This window comes from Danio rerio, chromosome 19 (genome assembly GCF_052040795.2).
Source record: "Danio rerio strain M-AB ecotype USA chromosome 19, GRCz13ab, whole genome shotgun sequence".
Taxonomy (NCBI): domain Eukaryota; kingdom Metazoa; phylum Chordata; class Actinopteri; order Cypriniformes; family Danionidae; genus Danio; species Danio rerio.
In genome coordinates, this window is record NC_141039.2 from 9,026,917 (window position 1) to 9,048,052 (window position 21,136).

Below are 21,136 nucleotides of genomic sequence, written 5' to 3' on the forward strand. Positions count from 1 at the left end.
TTGCTTTATATTTACAGTAGTAATTTAGTCGAAAGCAGGAGAGAAACTTTCTCGTTTCCTTTAGTATGTTTCTCTCTTTCCCAGAAGTCCACACCCAATCGAGAGCTAACGTCAGCAATCTTACTGCTTTATTGACTCTTGACAGTCGTATCAGCAGGAGTGTTCTGTCCTCCAGATATTATCCAGAGAAGTAAAAGGTAACTTTATTTTTAAATTATTATGATTTTTAAAAGTGAACTACAATTACAAAATATTTGTCAAAAATGTGTTCTGCCTTATGTTTTGCTTAGTGTTTCTAAAACAATCTATAATGCAACAAGCATTCAACATAATCATGTTAACGTTTTATTTTTCTGTTAATTTCAGTTTATGCGTTATGCTAATTATATTTTTACTACACTATAATGTCTGTAAAAAAGGTCAACGATGTGTTATTTGTGGGACAATGAGAAAAGTGAAACTCTTAACTAAATCAAATAATGGAAACAAGTGCATAAGAATCTATTTAGGTTTTATGTAATATATTATGAATATAATTTAAGGACACTTGATTTTCAGGAGGTAACACCGATAATAAGCATGCATCATATAAGCTGTTTTGTAAAAGACCTGTTTAAGCAGGGTGTGGCAACTTACATTTACAGAAAACTTAAAAAAAATTAAGATGTAAGCAAATCTTGAATACAATTAATACAAATATATGTCAAACATAAACTGCTTCTATCGCTGTCAGGATATCACAAAAGAATGCAGGACAAAAACATTCTACTCCCTATCGCTCTTTGTTTTGACAGTGAACTCATAAAGCTGAGGTTCTTTGATCCGTCAATGGCTTCACAGACCATAAACTTCATCACCTGGAACGTTAATGGACTTAAACAAAACAGAGATCAGAAATTTCAAGAACTACAAAATGCTGACATTGTTTTCTTGCAAGAGACTCACATTGGAGTAGAAGATGAACAAATAGAAGACTATAAAAAAGATTGGATTGTTTTCTACACAAAGTACACCTCCTCCAGCAGAGGAACTGCCATTTTAGTGAGGAAGAGTTTAGATTTTGAATATATAAGTGATGACAAAGATAACAGGGGAGCTTATGTTGTGTTGAAATGTAAACTGGCGGGTCAGAAGTACACTCTGGTGAGTGTTTATAACCATCACACCGATGCAAAAACTCTTGATAATCTCTCAGGATACCTGCAGAAAATGACCACAGGGCTGCTGGTGATTGGTGGAGATTTTAACACAATTCTCAATCCGTTTATCGACAAAAAGAATAATACAAGCAAGATAGCAAATAAAAGAAATCAGAAAAATCTGCTCTTGTTTGTGGAGAAGTTCATGAAATCTCTTCAGCTGGCTGATGTCTGGAGAAGAATGAACCCTGTAAAGCAGGATTTTACATTCTACAAAAGAGATTGTCCAGTGTCCAGACTCGATTACTTCTTCATTCCAGATGAATGCATGTGGCGAGTGAGAAGTTGTGAAATAAGAAACTCTGAGAGGCCTGACCATCAGCCTGTATCTTTGGAGATCAATAACATCTCCACAATTCCTTTAATGAAACAATGCCATGTACAAACATTCTTCCAACTATTAAAACATAAAAGTGATATATTAAATGATGATAAAGGTCCATCACAGGGGGAAGAAAACCAACATGTAGTCAGTGAGGTTGACATTGTGTCAGCTGTTCAATCTCTTCAAGTTTCAGACACACCAAGACCAGACGACATCCCAGTTTCCTTCTATAGAGAGAAAATTCAGGATCTGATTCCATACATAAAGACACTCTATAACAGAATCCGCAGGGGTGAATTTAACTGCTCTGAGAAACAGTTTAACAAAACTGTGAAAAGTCCACATGACGACAGTCATCACTTTTTTAACGTCGACTACCTCATCATTGCAACTATTCTAGCAAAACGTCTAGATGATTTCTTGGAGTCTCAATCAAAGAGTCAGGTACCAGAAAACTCAGCTGCTGTCATGATCAGTCCCAAAACTTTCTGCACTGAGATGAAGTTGTCTTGTATAAAGGATGAGATAGAAAAACAAAAACGATCAAATCCAGCTTTATATCAGGATTTCCTCATTGTGAAAAACCTCTTGAGAGACGCACCGGAGGGAGATGCTGAATTTACAGATGTTTCAAGTGAAAGAGACAAACTGCTGGATCAGGGCTGCCCTTTGACCCCGGTTCTCATTACTCTGGCTCTGAAATGCTTTGCCTCTGCAATAGCTGGAGATTTTAGACAGCATGATATTCGGGTTTTCAAAGAAAGCGTGATACTTTGCGTCCAACCTGAAGATCTTGAGAAAGTAACGGCTGCTGTGAGAAACAGAGCTAATGAAGTATTCCACATCACAGAATTATTCAGCGGAAATGTTGGAGGTGAACAATTAAAGTTTACAAGAAATGAGGGTGAAAACTGGAATGAACTGAACATCACAGTGGAAGAATCAGAGCCCAGTTGGTCAAAAATTATCAAAATCAATGCAGAGAGTAGAGTGTGTGAGGAGCAAGATTTTGAAATACATGAGGATGATGACATTTTGTTGGGTGATGTAAGGTGAGGGACATGAAGATAAATCAAATCATCATTTGTACTAATGCAATTTGCATTGCTTGTTCCACATTTTACTTGCAATGATACTTACACTGTGTCCTAACAACATGCAGCACGATGACATTCCAGCAAAGTCACAGTCTTTATTATTTTTAAAATCTGAAGTGAACTATCTGCTGCTACGTTCAGTAGCATAGCGATAAATGGCGTGTAAAATGTTGTTCAAACTCACAATAGTAGCATTTACCACTTAATAACACACATCAATGGGCAACATGGTGGCTCAGTGGTTAGCAGTCACCTCACAGCAAGAAGGTTGCTGGTTTCAATCCCAGCTGGGCCAATTGGCATTTTTGTGTGGAGTTTGCATGTTCTCCCCATGTTGGCGTGGGTTTCCTACGTGTACTCTGCATTTCCCCACACTCCAAACACATGCTCTATAGGTGAATTGATTAAACTAAATTGACTGTAGTGTATGCATGTGTGAATGTACTGTAAGAGTGTATGGGTGTTTCCTAGTACTGGGCTGCAGCTGGACGGGCATTTACTGTGTAAAACATTTGCTGGATAAGTTGGTGGTTCATTCTGCTGTGGCAACCCCTGATGAATAAAGGGACTTAAACACAGAATAAGAGAGGGAAAGTCTAGTGTACAATTGTAAATTGTGTAAAAGTGTAAATTGGCAGAGTTGTCCAGAGTTTAGGACCAGCAACCGGAAATGCTCGATCACTTCGTTTTTTTTAAAAGCTTGTTCTAGGAACAATGAGGAAATTGAGAATTAATGTTTATTTATTCATTTATTTTTTAGCAGGCAGATCATGTATGCAGTTGTGACTCTGCAAGACTCAGATGAGGTGATGGTGGTGTCATCAAACTGGTTGAGCCTTGATAAAAAGCTATGTTACTGGCCTCCATTCAAATCCCCAGAGAAGTGTATTGAAGCTGTTCAGAACAGACATAAGCCTGAAACAGGAGGGAAACCATGGGAAAAACTAAACATTAGCTTTCACAGAGAATGTGGTAATGGTTACACTTTTTATAACACCTGTTTGTTTTAGTCTTTGTTTAGTATCAAATTCTCAGTACAATATTCGTGTTATTGCAGTCACATTTGATCAGGCAAAAGTGGGGCAAAAAGAAGTAAAGGAACAGAAGGAGCGGTGAGTAACAAGTAATCAGCCAAAGCTGCCAAAAAATAACCTTTGAGTACGTTTGTACTGTATTGTTTAATTCATCGTTTATATCCAAATGAAGATCATATCTATTAGCCACTGGATTCCCTGGAATAAAGAGACAAAGAGTTGAAAACTTTCAAGGAATGTCAATTAATCCACTTCAAACACTTGCTCCAGTGACATCTACATCTACATCTATTGATGGTGAGCCACACTTTTTTTGTCAATATCACTTCAATAAGTTGTTTCTTAAAAAAAAAAAAACATTTTGTATTTCAGACAAAGATGAAATCCTCAAAATGCTGAGAGACATCAAGAGCACAGTTCAGCGAAACTCTACCATGTTAAAGAAACTAATGAAATACAATGGAGTTTCTGAAGCCCCCAGCAGCAGCACCAATGTGCCTCCGAAAGAGATGAACAAAACTACAAACCTAAAATTGCCTCTAAAAACCTTTGACGATGTGGCCAGGATTGAAAGAGAGCTCAACAATGCAACAACACGCAAAAAATATGTGAGTCAACGTCATACCTTTAATGCTTTAATTAAAGTATAATTTAGCTTGGGTCAACCTAGAAAAAATATTGTAATTTGCTACAGTTAAATTTATACACTTCCCTCAAATTATAGTTTTGTCTAGGTTAAACCATGTAATTTAATATTATTTAAAATATTTATTCTGCCCAAGGAAAAAAAAATATATTCACTTAAAGGTAAAATATTGTTTTTATAGACCATGAATTAATTGAATTACTTTGAACTTAAAATGAAAATCAAAGTAAAATTGTACATTGGACTAAACTAGAATACATGAGTAATATTACACAAGTAATATTAAATAATTGTAAGTAATTGACGAAACAGTTGATTTTGCTCACATTTTAAGATTATAAGGCTGAACAGCATGAAATGCCATCAGTCTACAGAGGTTTCCAAGTATTTCTCTGCTGCAATTGGCATATCACAATAAATAACACTGAAAAAGCAAAGCAAAGCAAACACTACCAGATAACGTTCGAGGTTACTAAAGTAACCCTTCGTTCCCCGAGGAGGGGAACGGAAGCACTATAAGTGGATTTGATTGTAAAATCCACGCATTGGGAGGTTCGGTTCAGAAGCTACTCGTCTGAAAGAGTATTGAACGGGCCAATTAAGAATGAATTGGCAGCGCAAGCCTGCGCAGGTGAGCGGCATAAGCAATCAACTGAGTATATAAGCTCACCTGGCGCCAGCAGACGCTATCCTTTTTAAGCTGAAGAGACTTTCAACAGCTAAGGGACAGTCATTATGGCGACGGAGTATAGTGCTTCCGTTCCCCTCCTCGGGGAACGAAGGGTTACTTTAGTAACCTCGAACGTTCCCCTTCGGGGGGAACTTCAGCACTATAAGTGGATTTGATTGTAAAATCCACGCATTGGGAGCCCATTGAAAGCGCCATAATGACTGCACCTTACCAACACCCCCGATGAGGAGATAGTCAAGCAAGCGTGACGCACCCACATCATGGGGGGCGCGGTCCTCCAACGTGTCCCTGGCCCTAATTAATCCTACTTCAACAGAAGTTTTACGGATTTATATATATTTTTTGGGAAGTCGTGAGCATCTAGATAATTCTAGGAAAATACGACAGTACGTTGGGAAGCGTGCAATCCCGATAGGGAGGACGCAGCGGAGGCCATCCGTTACCCAAGGGGGGATAGATGGCAGAATTTACATATGGACTAGCCCTAAAAAGGGGGAGTACGCATAGCAAAAGAGTGGTTAGCGGGGAGGGAAGACACGGGTCCGCCCAGGGGGGGGACTTAACCGTGGCGGAATAAGCATATGGGATCGCCTAGTGGGGATCACGCATAGCAGGCACCTTTACCCAAAACGCGGGCTGACCAGCGGGCAGACCTACAACGTAGTGGGCCAGCAAGTGACTCCTCCGCTGAGTCAGTGCTGGGGGCCACGGAGGAATCTGCAGGGTTCACCTGACAGGGAACTTTACTGACAGATAAAAAGGCGCACGTATCTCCGTGTTAGGGAAAATGGCGCAGCAAGCGTGTTTCAACACCCTACCGAATTGTTTCCTCAATCACCAAGGGTTACCTAATACCCTTGAGGAAACCGGCTCCACTCGCAGATTGTAAAACCTTGCAAATGTGTTGGGTGTCACCCAGCCCGCAGCTCTACAGATGTCTGTTAGAGGGGCGCCGCGTGCGCGCGCTCGAGAGGATGCGAAGCTCGGAGTGGAGTGCGCACGCGCTCTCGGGGGACGCGGCTCATCTCGGCTCTGATAGTGAAAGAAAGGCATCCACAATCTAGTGGGAACTTATTTCGGTACGGCACTTCCCTGCTGCCGACCGCTATAACAGACGAAGAGCTGCTCAGATGATCTAAACTCTGAGTGCGGTCCGGATAATACGCAAAACGCGAACTGGACAATAAGAAGGGCTGGGTCTGCCTCCTCCGAGGGCAGCGCTTGCAGGCTCACTACCTCGTATTAAAACGGAGTGGTAGGAACCTTGGGCACATATCGCGGGCGGGGTCTCAGGACGTGAGAGAAGCCAGCCCAATTACAGGCACGAGTCACTGACCGAAAAATGCCTCCGGGTCTCTGACCCTCTAATCGATATCAACGCGACCAGCAGAGCTGTCTTCAGGGACAGAAAGATACTGAGTCGAGGATCGAAGGGATCTGACGCGGCTTGTGTAGCGAGGGCGAGATCCTAAGAGGGCATGAGAGGGGGCGGGGTGGATTAATTCGCTTAACGCCCCTGAGGAACCGGATGATGAGGTTATGCGTTCCCACGGTGCTGCCAGCCACCGCGTTAGAGCGGAGATGGCAGCCACGTAACCTTGAGTGTGGAGGGCGACAGCCTGCTCTCCAACTTCTCTCGGCGTAAAGAAAGCACAACGCTGATCTGGCAAATTACGGGGGTCTTCTCAGCGAGAGACACACCATTCAGTGAATAGACTCCACGTCAGGGCATAGGCGCGCTCGGGGAGGAGGCTCTAGCCCGAGTGACAGTATTAGCCACCGCAATCGGAGGTTACCTAAGTCTTCCTCGCGTCTAAAAATCCAAAGATCGGCGAGGGTGCCAGGTGGTGCCCTGTCCCTGAGAGAGTAGGTGCTCTCTCGAAGGGACTGCCAGGGGAGGGCTATCGCGAGGGAGAGCTCTGACATCCAGATCCGGTTGAGCCAGAGGGGCGCAACCAGCAACCTGTTCCTCGTCCTCCCTGACCTTGCACAGTAACTGCGCGAGCAGGCTCACTGGGGGAAACGCGTATTTGCGCGTGCCCCGAGGCCAGCTGTAAGCCAGTGCATCCGTGCCGAGAGCACTCGGTCAGGGAAAGAACAACTGGCAATGAGCGATCTCGGGGAAAGCAACAGATCGATCTGGGTTTCCCCGAATCGCGCCCATATCAGCTGAACAGACTCGGGGTGGAGTCTCCATTCTCCAGGACGCAAGGCTGCCGTGAGAGCGCATCGGCTGCACGGTTGAGCTTGCCTGAATATGAATGGCGTGCAGCGATTTCAGCCGCGGATGACTCCAGAGGAGCAGACGGCGGGCGAGCTGAGACATGCGGCGAGAGCGCATACCCCCTATACGGCTGATATACGCCACCGCCGCCGTACTGTCCGTCCTGACCAGCACGTGTTGCCGCTCCAGCACCGGAAAAAAATGGTGGAGAGCGAGGAACACTGCCAACAGCTCCAGGCGATATGCCAATGCAACTGGGTACCTTTCCACAGGTCTGCAGCCGCATGCCCGCAACGCACAGCCCCCCAGCCCGTGTTGGAAGTGTCTGCTGAAACGACAACAAGACTGGACGCCTGTTCTAGAGACACCCAGGCCTGTAGGAACGAGGGGTCGCTCCAAGGGCTGAGGGCGCGGCGACACAGCGCAGTAACAGAGACTCGGTGTGCGCGCGCGTGCCATGCGCGTCTGGGGACTCAATCGTGAAGCCAGTGCTGAAGTGGTCTCATATAGAATAATCCGAGCGGCATGAAGCGGCTGCGGATGCCATATGCCCCAGGAGCCTCTGAAATAGTTTCAGTGGGACCACTATTTTACTGTCGAGCTCTCTCAGACAGTACAGCATCAGCTGAGCGCGCTCTCCGGAGAGGCGCGCTGCCATGGTGACCGAGTCCAGCTCCAGCCCGAGAGAAGAGATCCTCTGCACGGGGGCGAGTTTGCTCTTTTCTCGGTTGACCTGAAACCCCCACAGGTGGAAGTGCCAGAGCACTTTGTCTCTGTGCATAATCAACTGCTCCGAGAGAGGGCAAAAATCAGCCAGTCGTAAAGAAATTGAGTATGCAGATGCCCGCGAGCCGAAGGGGCGCTGAGGCACCCTCCGCGGGCTTGGTGAGGACCCGCGGAGACAGAGAGAGCCCGAAGGGGAGGGCTTTGTATTGCCAAGCTCGACCTTCAAACGCAAACCGCAGAAACTGTCGGTGGCGAGGAAGAGTGGAGACATGGAAATACGCGTCCATCAGGTCTAATGCTGCAGACCAACCCAGAGGACGAACGCACCGGAGGATGCGCTTCTGCGTGAGCATTCTGAACGGCAGCTTGTGCAGGCAGCGGTTCAAAACGCGCAGATCTAGGATTGGCCGTGACCCACCGCTCTTTTTGGGCACGATGAAGCGTGGGCTGTAAAACCCGCTCTCCATCTCGGCTGGAGGGAGCGGCTCGATTGCATCCTTCGCCAGGAGGACAGCAATCTCCTCTCGCAAGACAGGGGCAGACAGGGGGCTGACCCTGGTGAATACACACCCGTGACTTGGGGGCCCGTTTCGCGAACTGAATCGCATAGCCGAGTCTGATTGTGCGTATGAGCCACCGCGAAGAGCTGGCCCGCGCTAACCAGGCAGGCAGAGCTCTCGCTAATGGACTCATCGCTACAATCGCTGACGTACCAGCAGTGGGGCAGCGCGGAGTGGGTGTGCTGATCCGGGAAGCTCGCGGGTCCCACGGAAAAGCTGGAGGTGAGATATTTGCTCTCACTCCAAACCCGAGCTCCGGAGGGGAGGCTCGAGGGGTGGGAGAAAGGAGACCGTCCTCCCAGCGCTCGTGAGCCACTGGCGAAACGCACCGAATCTGCAAGCTAGAAAGCATAGCGTCCCAGACTGGCAGATTTCGGGCTGTCACATCTGGGGAAGTGAAAAGTGCCCTTTCATAATGTTTTCATGGCAGTAAAAAGTGCCGTTTGAAATGGGGCCCCGCCCTCCAGCGGGGAAAGAGCAAGTTCCCTCTTCTCCAGATGGCCTGTCCCAGGGGCGCTACGCGGTCCGTTGCCGGACTTAGCGGCGTTCTGGGCAGGGGGGCTGCCTGCTTCCGAGGTGCCCGACGCGCTCGCTTCGCCGGAGGCGTGTGCGGGGGCGGAGCAGCTCTCGTAGGCGGGCGCCTTCGGCGAGGAGCAGGTATGAATGGAACGGCGGGCGGAGCGGGCTACGGACCGCCGATAAGACATCACCCACCAACTGGTCTGGATCATCATCGGACAATGAAAGCCCACCCTCCGATGCCGCGGTGGACATCTGGTCTCCGGTGTCATCGGGCGTAAGGGCTACCATCTGTTAGACGGATCGCTTCCCCCGCCCGAAGCTTGGATAGAGCGCTTAGAGGAGCGGGAGGTCCGCGGGCCCGTGGGCGACGGATTATCTCTCGCTGAAACCCTCAGATCTGCCCGAGTGCCCGCTGCAGAGCAGGGGACAACTGGGGTGGTTCGCCCTTTTGCAAAGGCTAACCGCGATCTTGCGCAACAGTCATGGCATCGCAATGACGACATGAACTGCCCGCGAGCAGCGCATTAACATGCTGGACCCCCAGACATGCAACGCAGTGCCCGTGCCCATCATCCGAGGACAGGAAACCACTGCATCCAGAAACGCACAGTCGGAGCGCCGTCCTGATAAGGACGTGCTGCACGACTGTGTTGCTCTTTCTGTGAAGTTTGCAACTTTATACGCACCGCTCTGGAGGACCGGACCCAAAGAACGCCAGGCAAGGGAGAAACCCAGCTCGACCGTCTGCCACTGCGTGTACACACTCTGGACCGGGAGAATGCTCTCGTTCGCTCAGAATCGCTGGTCACAGCAGGAGGAACCCTCATCGACTCGATCAGAAAGTCTCTGAAGCGAAAAGGATAGCGTCTGCTGGCGCCAGGTGAGCTTATATACTCAGTTGATTGCTTATGCCGCTCACCTGCGCAGGCTTGCGCTGCCAATTCATTCTTAATTGGCCCGTTCAATACTCTTTCAGACGAGTAGCTTCTGAACCGAACCTCCCAATGCGTGGATTTTACAATCAAATCCACTTATAGTGCTGAAGTTCCCCCCGAAGGGGAACTATGGTATACATACATCACTACAAAATACAAAAGAGAGAGATAAAACTTTAAAATGTACACTGATAAAAAGCCGTTTTTCTCCCCTAAAGACTTATTATGTGGTCTCTTTCGCCCTCTTGTGTCGGAACTTCAACCGTCAATTACTTCAAGTGTGTCTGTCTGTGGATTGAAAGACAGGGGCGTAACATGAAGGGGCGTAACTTGTAGCGAGTTATACAGGCGTAACTTGCAGTTTTTCAGATCCCATTGAACCATTCGTGATGTCAAAACGAGATGTTGTTGGCAAGATGGTGGAAATACTTACCAGAGAACATTTTCACCAAATGTTTTCATGAGTTTTCTCCAAATTTATCCACAACCTATTATTTGATATATTGTTATATTCATTCATTCATTCAGCAAATCCAGCATGCAACTCGCTGACCTCTTCATCTGTTTTGTCATGACAGTTAGCCTACTTGGCATTGCCCCCTGTGGTTACAAATAACAGTACAATAGTGAGTGCGTCAAGTATGAAAGTGTTTGGCATTGAGGAAGGTGTAGACATCAATAATTATGATGGTTGGGTTTAGATATGGAGTAGGTGTAGCTGTAATAATTGTAAGGGTTGGGTTTAGTGTTGGGGTAGGTGTAGACATTATTAACTATGATGGTTTGGGGTAGGTGTAGAGGTTAATAATGATGATGGTTGGGTTTAGGGTTGTGGTAGGTATAGATGTTAATAACTGTGATGGTTGCGTTTAGGTGTGGAAGAGGTGTAGACATTCAAAACTGATATAAAATACCATCTTGCTGACAAAATAGTTTTGACATGTGGGTCTCCATAGCTTCAAGTTACGCAAGTTAACATACTACAAGTTATGCCCCTTTATGTTATGCCCGTCTTGTAGTCTGCAGACAGACTTTACTCCATTTTTTTGCTCTGTTTATTATGTCAGGCTGATGGCCACTGACACGCTACAAAATTATAAATATTTAACATAGGCACTATCTTTATAAATGAACTATATTTGTAATCTAAACAATTACATTCTTGACAAAAAAACCCTCAAAAGTACATTATGTTGCCCAACAGCTTTTTTTTTTCTTTTTTTCGTCAAACTGTAGTGAGCTTATTTCTCTGCTTGTCACTTTATGTGGGTGGAGTAATTCACAAGAGTGAAGAGGCTGTAAGAGTGCTGTTAAAGCAGAATATGGCACGGCCATCAGCCAATCAGATTCGAGAATCAGATAGAACTGTTGTATAAATACATAACATTAAGCTATGCTATTTCTAATTATTTTATGTGGTAAACTACCTGCTGGTGCTTTTGGTAGGGATGTAAATGTCATGCAAGATGGTAATAAAATTCACATTAGAAGTAAATAAAAACTGAATGGCACATAAGCAGTATTTTTTTTCATGTGGTCATAAAAGCTGCTGGTATAAAGTAAAAATACTACTTTGAGAAAAAGTAATGCTTTATCACTTGAAGGGGGGGTTATTTTTTTTCTTAGTACATGCATATCACTGTAACTGTATCATTTAATGGTTATCATACAAATTATTTGACTGGATTTCAATGCTGTGATTAATTCATTCGAATCAAATTCACATAAACATTCTCTTCACAGGCAAAACATCTGTCAGAACTTGGAGGCTTTGGGCCAAAAGATGTTGTTAAGAACATAATGCAAAGTATCCTAACAGATGATCTGGCAAAGGAGTTCAACTGGCAGGGCAGAGGAGATAAAAAGGCCTTCTCTCAGCTTCTTTTAGCAGATGTGATCAGAGGTAAAGTAATTCATCACTGCATTAACATTAATACATAAAATATATATTTAAAGAACCGAGACCTTAACTATATACAAACTATCTCTACTGTTTCGGTTTCTTCTTTTAGATGCTGCATTCAAACGAAGCGTAATTAGGCATGACTGTGAAAAGGAAATTAAAAAATATCTGAGTTACACAGCTGATCGGCTCACTCGGAAGAGACCAAGACAAGAAGGAGGTGGGTGATGCAGATCTTGCAAATGGTCTAACGGGCTTCTTTTCTAATGAGATCTTTTCATAGATGAGGGCCCGTCATTTTATCTGTTTTGATTTTAAGACCCCTAAAAAATATCATGCAATGTTACATTTTTAGATCATAAATACATAATCAAATAAAAATATATGTTTACATTTTTTTTACTACTATTATTTTGTTCCGCAGGTCCTGTGGTTGAGATCCCAGATATGATTTCTCCTACACCCATTGACGAAGACCCAGAAATAAATTGGGACATTTTTGATTGAGTTTTTCAATCAGTCATTGGTTGTGTAGGTCCAATTACACATTAAACATTAATTTCTGTGACATGTTTCCTTCTGTTTAATACTTTATGACTTGATGTCATGATTTCAGGCATTACATTTAAAATATTATATAATTATATAATATTATATTAAAACAAACAACATGTTGTAAATAGGCTTTTAAAAATATTTGTCATGTCCAGTGTTTTATAAAATTCAATGTTATGATTATCATTAAAATAAACCATTTAAAATAAAAGATTTTCCAATTGATTTTTTTTTTGCAAACAAGTACTTGTAATGTGTGACAGTACTGGACAGAACATTGTTTACAAGCAGTTTTATTTGTGGTGGACACATTTGAGATGGTGGGAGATGTTTTTGGTTCACTGTTTAGTCTAGCTATCCAATCACATTTTATGTTGAGACAAAATCACATGGGCGACGCAGTGGCACAGTAGGTAGTGCTGTCGCCTCACAGCAAAAAGGCCTCTGGTTCGAGCTTCGGCTGGATCAGTTGGCCTTTCTGTGTGGAGTTTGTATGTTCTCCCTAAGTTTGTGTGGGTTTCCTCCGGGTGCTCCGGTTTCCCCCACAGTCCAAAGACATGTGGTACAGGTGAATTGGGTTGGCTAAATTATCCATAGTGTATGAGTGTGTATTGATGTTTCACAGAGATATGGGTTGCAGCTGGAAGGGCATCCACTGCGTAAAAAAATATATTCTGGAAAGGTTGGTTTGTTCCGTTGTGGTGACCCCAGATTAATAAAGGGACTAAGCCGAAAAGAAAATTAATGAACAAAAATCACATGACTTTTTTATGTGCATATTTTTCTTATTGGTTAACTAAGCGTTCTAAAGTATATTTCAGAAGGATTTTGACACAACTACGCTAAGCAGCCGCTTTACAAAAGTTGTGTTTAAGAGGGAAACACGTCAAACTTGATAAAACTTTGGAGGGAGCATGCTGAAAGGCCAAGGAATGTGTTGTCTTTGACTTAATCTACATGGACACCAATACTTCGATTTTAATATGATTAAGATAATATTCTTACTAAGAGTCTACCATGTAAACAGAGATTTTTGATTACCTTAAAGGACCACCGAGTCATGAAATGCGGAGGTTTTTCTTTCCGTTTGCCATGCGGTATTAAATTTCATTAAAAAAGGAAAGTTAAAAACGAAACACCCGAAATTGCATGAAACTCTGGAGGAAAGGCTTATAGCCTGGTAATGCAACATTAATTGTTTTATACTGAAACTTGCCTTCAGAAAGTGCTTCCTTGGTGTTATCCATATTTCTTTGCATGCTGAACACACGTCAACCACAACAGGAGAAAACAAACAAACAGCAACTTCATTAATTGCGTACATTTTTTTAACGCGTAAATATTTTAAATCAATCACATACGTTAACGCACTAAATTTGACAGCACTAATATATATATATATATATATATATATATATATATATATATATATATATATATATATATATATATATATACAGTTGAAGTCAGAATTATTATCCCCCTTTGATTTTCTTTTTTTTTCTTTTAGAAATATTTTCCAAACTACGACTAACAGAGCACGGAAATGTTCACAGTATGTCTAACAATATTTTTTCTTTTGGAGAAAGTCTTATTTGTTTTATTTCGGCTAGAATAAAAGCAGTTTTTGACTTTTTAAACATCATTTTAAGGACAAAATTATTAGCCCCTTTAAGATATATATATTTTTAATAGTCTACAGAACAAACCATCATTATAAAATAACTCGCCTAATTACCCCAACCTGTGGTTCAGCCTTTAAATGCCACTTTAAGCTGTATAGAAGTGTCTTGAAAAATATTGAGTAAAATATTATTTACTGTCATCATGGAAACAATTAAAAAAATCAGTTATTAGAAATGAGTTATTAAACCTATCATGTTTAGAAACATAACGTGTTGAAAAAAAGTTGAAAAAATCCTTTCTCTGTTAAATAGGAATTGGGGAAAAAATTTATAGGGGGGCTAATAATTCTGACTGACTTCAACTGTACATTTATTACCTTAAATATCTACACTGTAGAGTACATTTTGTTTTTTAAATGAATGAATGAATGAATCAAGTAATCAATCAATTAACTAACTAATCAATCAATCAATCAATCAATCGATCAACATTCTGTATTTATTTGCTTTAATTTTGCCTTTATCTCATAATAATAAAGTTCATAAAGATTTTATCTTTAGGTTTCAGTTTAAGAGAAAATAAAAGTGAAAGTAGTTAAAGCAAACTGAATTTACCATTTAGGCTTAGTGGAAATGATCTAGTTTACTTTTAGTTCTAAAGGCTTCATGTTTTTATCATTCAAAGAACAATTGTTACATTTCTGAGGGAACTTATAATGTAAATAAATTACTGGACGTATTTTATTTTGTTGTGTATATGTTTACATCCTGTGGCATCTTTTTAGTTTAATGTGTAAAAAATATGTTTAACTAAAGCTTTATTGTGAGATTTTTTGTTAAAAAAAAAAAAAAAAAAAAAAAAAGAGTTTGCATGTTGTTTGCTTTTCTTTGTAAAAGGTTTGCATTGCATTTGCCCTTAGGCTGAGCTTGAAAGAGTAAAGATCATGATAAACAACACTTCATGGTTGTCAGAGCCCTTTATTATCTAATTAACTCAAATAGTTCAAAATGTAAGCTATTGATTATGAATATTTGTTTACTAAATACAATTTCTGATTATTGTAATTATTGACTCATTCACTGAAATAAATAAGCATACTTTAGCATTAAAAACAAACAAACAAACAAACAAACAAACAAACAAACAAACAAACAAAAAACAAACAAATAAATAAATAAATAAATTAGTATCATGTGCACATTTTTGAGTGTTTGCAGTTTTTATTTATTTATTCATTCATTTATTACCTTTTAATAAAAAAATAGAATATTATTTTAAAAAGGATGGCAAAAGTGCACACATACTTTACTTAAGTTGAAGTACAAATACTCATGTTTAAAATGTACTGACTACACTTTTGTACTTGAGTAAAGAAGTACAGCCTTAAAAATGTACTTAAGTAAAAAGAATCCAGTACTATGTTTTAGTTTCACTAGGTAGGTAACTATCCGGAGTCCTCACAGTCCAAAGACATGCACTATAGGTAAACAAAATTGGTTGTAGAGTATGAGTGTGTGTGTGTATGTGAATAAGAGAGTGTATGGGTGTTTCCCAGTTCTGGGTTGCGGCTGGAAGAGCATCCACTGCATCAAAGATATGTAATATTGCCAAACAACATTGCTCTCAAGGTTGCCCCATGTATCATCATCCTGACGCAATCTTACAGCATTCAGCATAGTTTTGAGACCATTCATGCTATTCATTTTCATACACTTCAAAAGATAATTCTAGGCCTGTATATTTTAAAAAATAATTAACTTCTTACATTTTTAATTCTGCCAAAATATATTTCTTTTTTTTTCTTTTGCTAAAAATACTCAAGGTATTGGGCTATTTATTTATTTATTTTTTGCATCAGGTTAAAGCAGCTTGATTCTCTTCAAAGAGCAGCTTCAGGGTTTCTTTCAGAGTATTGTCGATATTTTATTTAATGGATAAACATTAATTCAATAGATAAATAATTTTTTTCAATGAAAAAGCAACATACACAGGCATGATTACGACCTTTAAAACATGTGTATTATCTTTTATGTGATAAATTCTGGATCTTTTGCACTTTAATTTTATTCATAAATTGGGCAGTATAGTTATTTTTGTTTTTCTAAAATTTATTAAAAAATTTAAAGGAAGAACTTGTAGGTTTAGGCTTACAAGTAAAAACTGTAAAAAAAAAGCATAAATTCTCTATTAGAAAATAGGAACTCATTGAAAATAAATCTCAATGCATAAAGTCTTTATTTGTTTATCAGTAACTGTACAAAAGTTAAGAAAAAAATAAAAAAACACAACAAAGTAGTCTTCTGACCAAGTAAGTAATTTGAAATTCTATTAACTTAAGGCAGACTGGACTTACTTCACCTAACCTGAGAATAATAATAATAAAAAATAGGTTACATTTGTTTGCATAAATGCAAATAAACATTACATAGGCACATAGGCAACGTCAAGGTAGGAACACCCACTTACAACTTCAATCACCACCCAGGAAGAAAGGCAGCTATAAAGTCGCTGGTAGTAAAGCTTTACTGCTTACTTTTCTTCACGGCTGAATTGATGACAGTTCTGTCCTGCAGACATTATCCTTCGAAACAAAAGGTAACTTTTTCTTTGAATCATTAAATCAATAAACAAATGTCATTATATCAATAAACCAAAATGTTTATTGTCAAACTATTTAGTTTAAATATATTTTCAAATTAATAATGATAATAAAATAACAATAAAAACAATCCACAAACATAAGTTTTACTACTTATTTATCCAACAATCTTTGACAAATCATTACATTTTTTATGCGTTTGTATATCTTTGTATATCTTTTCTGTTTATTAAAAAAGGGCAATTTATGTGTTTTATTTAAAATTTATATTGTTGTTGATTTTTTATTTAATTTAATTATTTGTGTATTTGTTTTGTTTAACATTATAAATTTCTGTGAAAGTTAGATCCACGCCCAAGCTGAATGTAACTGTAAAAGTTGATGTTAAAAAATTATCCAAACAATGTGCTGACTCGAAAATTTCTTAACAAAGAAAACAATTCTCTTTTGAACCTTCATATGAAAGAATATTAACACATCAAGGTGGACACTGGCAGCACAAAACATAATGCCTGAATGACCTTTTTTTTTTTTATACTTATTTAAATGCCATAACTTTTCATTTCTTTTCAAGAAAGTAACTCAGAACTAATCTATATTCTGGTACTAATGAATAGTGATATATGAACATTTTTGAGTAAATTTTTAGGTTGTAAAGAGATTATTTTATTGCTACTGTATATAAATGCAGTTTCTAAAAAAACTAAGATTGTAAACTATGACCAAAGTCATCGCCCCAGCTTTGTCTTTCAAAGGTCCACAGGTAAATCAGAATTCCAACTATTTTTGTAAGCTCATCTAAAGTGAGAACTATTTATGCTTTGTAAATCCCTTAAAAAGTAAAGGCTTAGTTTACTTACGTCTATTAGTGTAGAGTTAATGCTTAACAAATAATGAATAAACTATTTGCTAATACTTAATAAATCATTTGTGTGCCGTTATTATAGTGTTACCAAAATAGGATGTATGAATATTCTTTCGAATAGTTGCTTGATGATTTGTTTTAACTACTCTTTTCTAACAGGTTCATAAATAATGCAGTACTTAATTTAGTAATGAAATATTAATTTATATATATATGCTTACAAATAAATACTATAGCTTTTGTCGCTGTTTTTATAAACTGCTTACTAATGTCTATTAATGTAGAGTTAATGTTTAAAAAAATGATTAAGTTTTTTGTTATGGCTTAATAAATAGTGTGTAATTCATACTGTTTAGTTTTTATAATGTGCTACCATATGAACATGACTTATTGTATATGTGCTTCTAACTATAAAACAAAAGGGGAACGGTGCTATTATGTAAATTCAGTAGAGTCAAATCCAACAGGATTAGGTCACATTTTTAATGCTTGTAATTTTATCTTATTTTTTAGGTTTTGGATGTGGCTTACTTGTAATCATGGATAACGAGATGCTGACTTTTATGACTTGGAATACCAATGGGCTTAAAACAAAGCCTAAGGATGTGAAAGCACAAATAGATAAGTTTAAATGTGACGTTGCCTTCATTCAAGAGACACATATTAGTCCAAATAACAGAAGTGTTTTTGATCTTTTTCAAGATTCAGAATCATTTTTTACAACTTACAAATCAAAGGAAAGAGGTGTGGCAATTTTGATAAAAAAGGATCTTTTAGGAAAATCAAAAACATATGACATGATGGATGATTCTGGCTGTTACATTGCAGTCAAATGTAACCTCAAAGGTCAGCTGTACACACTAGTGAGTGTATATGTTCACCAGGTGGATGCAAGACCCCTAAAAAAGCTCAGAATATTACTTGAGAACTTTGCAGAGGGCATCTTGCTGATTGGAGGAGACTTTAACATTCCTTTGAATCCCTACCTGGACAGGAAATCTTCAACAAAGAATGAAAGGCACTTCATGTTGAAACCAACTGTGGACAAATTTATGACATCCTTCCATCTTGTGGATGTGTGGAGAAGACTTCACCCAATAGACTGCCAGTATTCTACATCTCATAACTCGAGACTGGACTATGTTTTTGTGCCAGAAGAGTCAATGAGACATGTAAAAAGCTGTACAATTTCTATGGAAAAGTGTTGTTCTGATCATCAGCCAGTACTGTTTGAAATAAAAAAAAACTGTAAAAGGAAAAGAGGACCACCAAATCACTTCGATGACAACACACAAAAAAAGAAACAAAAGATCTTGAAGCAAATGGTGGGGGTGAACACGAAACAAAAGAAAAGGGAAATCTCTACTTTTGTGCCTGAGATTTCAAAGCAGTGGCTCAGTTGCAAACAGGAATATTGGGGTAAAGATTTTGATTTGACGTACAGTCAAAAGTCTATGGAAATGATTCCTGTTATGGTTGTTGAAAAAGCAATCCACTCCTTGGCAGTAAATGAAAATGAATCTAAACAACAAGATTGTAATTCACTCTCATTCTATAAGCGTTACTCTTTTGCTCTGATTCCTTATCTGTGTGTTTTTTATCACAAAATACTTCATAAACCAATGGCCACCCCAAAGTATTTCAACAAGGCCACAAAAGTCGGGCAACACTGCATATTCAATATTGATTATCTGATTTTAACCACAATCATGGCCAGGTGGCTCTGTGATCACTTGGATTTGCATTCATCAGATTACAGAAAAGACAATAAAAAAACTGTCGTTTTGGCTTTTAAAAATGGACCAAAAATGATTCCATGGTCCTTCCTAGAGAGCTGCTTGGCAAAAGAGCAAAAGAGAAAACCCCCACTGATGGCTGAATTTAAGATTGACTTTCTTAAAAAGATTCTGAAAAACAGCAAGGACAACAGGTACAAAATGTTGTTCTGGGGTTGCCCTTTAACTCCTGTGTTGATGAGGCTGTGTCTCACACATGTGGCTGAAAGATTTATTGAAAGAGCAAATCAGCCAAATTCAGAAATCCAGATCTGCAAAGAAAATGTCATTGTGAGATTAAATGAGAATGTCAGAGAAGCTTTGCTGAAAAAAGCAGAGCATGAATTACCCACAGTGTACTGTAAATTTGTTGATGCTCTCAAGGAGGTAGAGTAAATAGCTGATTAATTTAAAAGTGATTGGTTTGGTTTGTATGTTTGTGTGGGTTTCCTTCTGGTGCTCTGGTTTCCCCCACAGTCCAAAGACATGCAGCACAGCTGAATTGGGTATGCTAAAATTGTCCATGACTGTGAATGAGTTTGTATGGATGTTTCCCAGAGATGGGTTGCAGCTGGAAGGTCATCCGCTGCGTAAATCATGTGATGGATAAGTTGGTGACGCTGGTTTATTAAAGGGACTAAGCTGAAAAGAAAATGAATGAATGAATAAATGATTGATTGAATGAATAAATGAATGAACAATAAAGATGTGAAATACAAGGTTGGTTCTACATTTGTTAAATATTTTTTGTATGACTTTGATTTTAGTACCATTTTACATTACCTTCACTTGTTTACCTTTAAATGTTATTAATGTTCTCGTGAACAATTAGAAATTTATTAATGTTCTTAAATAACATTCATTTAGGCAATGAAAAATTGTTTGGTTGTTTATAATGGTTGCTGTAAGATAATTATTATTACTTATAATTATATACATTGAGTGTCTGAATATTTTAAAACAGTAATTGTAATTTTATATGTACTCTCAATTTTTGAAGATTGTGTTTTATGGAGTTCCAGGCTTTGCTGACTTTTGCTTATTTTGAACAGTGAAGTTAATGGTGTTTGCCCTTTATGTTCTTTAAGATAAACCATTTTTCATGCTTTTATAATGCCCTAGATTGTTTTTTTTTTTAATAAAATATCTGTTTAATACTTGTAATGAATGTTTTTTTTTCCTGAATTAGCCTTTAATTTTGTTTTTAAATACAGTATGAAAAATATATCTAATTTTGAATTGCTTAATTTTATAATTGGTCAAGCAAACAATCTATATAAACTAAAGAAAAATATTTGTGATATAAGTTTATTGTTGATGAAGTCTAGAGCTTAAATTTTAGAAAGGCATGAATGGTTTGCATATGTTTTTGAATCAAAGTGTGTTTTTGAGTTCTTTGCTCAATTGATGAAGACAATTAAATTGTGTGTAAACTTTGTAGTATGCAAGTACAGTATGCATGTTGGATTGTGAAGAACTAATGTACAATAAATGTTTGTTTCAAAAGTCACGCATTGTTTTATGTACACACACATACCAGATGCTTCCCAGATGTTACCAAAGGTCAATAGAGTCAGTGTTCAGTCTGTGGGATCTAATTTCATATGAAAACAACAACTAAATTCAGATATAATCATTACCAATAATACTGTATTACAGTAGACTATTAATTATGTTAAAGCTACCTCAGAAAAAAACCTAATGCCACACCAGCAAGTAATGCATCAAAGTTTTCCATCATAGTCAACTGAGGTTTGAGACTACTTTTGGACCCTCAGTAGTGATTAATAAACCACACTGAACTGAGCTGAACTGAACTTAAACACTAAAAACTAAACTACACTGATCCAATTT

General features: G+C 39.2%; 1 protein-coding gene and 1 long non-coding RNA gene across 3 annotated transcripts; both read left to right on the forward strand.

Annotated features, from left to right (window-relative positions):
- The first annotated feature begins 130 nt into the window (after positions 1–130).
- On the forward strand, positions 131–12,623 carry si:dkey-266f7.5. Of its 2 annotated transcripts, NM_001442597.1 has the most exons (9): positions 131–197; positions 795–2,576; positions 3,382–3,593; positions 3,679–3,733; positions 3,828–3,952; positions 4,028–4,263; positions 11,703–11,862; positions 11,972–12,082; positions 12,287–12,623. In NM_001442597.1, exons 2-9 carry the CDS (start codon positions 829–831, stop codon positions 12,367–12,369), a joined length of 2,730 nt encoding a protein of 909 aa, NP_001429526.1. In that variant the 5' UTR covers positions 131–197; positions 795–828; the 3' UTR covers positions 12,370–12,623. The 2 variants fall into 2 exon arrangements, with proteins under 2 accessions (NP_001429526.1, NP_001093569.1); NM_001100099.2 differs by lacking the exon at positions 795–2,576.
- A 3,939-nt stretch (positions 12,624–16,562) lies between these two features.
- Positions 16,563–20,792, forward strand: LOC110438134 (uncharacterized). Its single transcript, XR_015516467.1, has 2 exons — positions 16,563–16,638; positions 18,021–20,792. It is a non-coding gene; the product is annotated as an uncharacterized LOC110438134 (long non-coding RNA).
- The last annotated feature ends 344 nt before the right edge of the window (positions 20,793–21,136 follow it).

What these genes read in the sequence shown, in the direction of transcription:
- si:dkey-266f7.5 (NM_001442597.1), top strand. Translation starts at nt 829, where the DNA reads ATGGCTTCACAGACCATAAACTTCATCACCTGGAACGTTAATGGACTT. An exon ending in CAACAACACGCAAAAAATAT is followed by an intron (nt 4,264 to 11,702) that starts GTGAGTCAACGT and finishes TTCTCTTCACAG; the next exon opens with GCAAAACATCTGTCAGAACT. An exon ending in GAGACCAAGACAAGAAGGAG is followed by an intron (nt 12,083 to 12,286) that starts GTGGGTGATGCA and finishes TTTGTTCCGCAG; the next exon opens with GTCCTGTGGTTGAGATCCCA.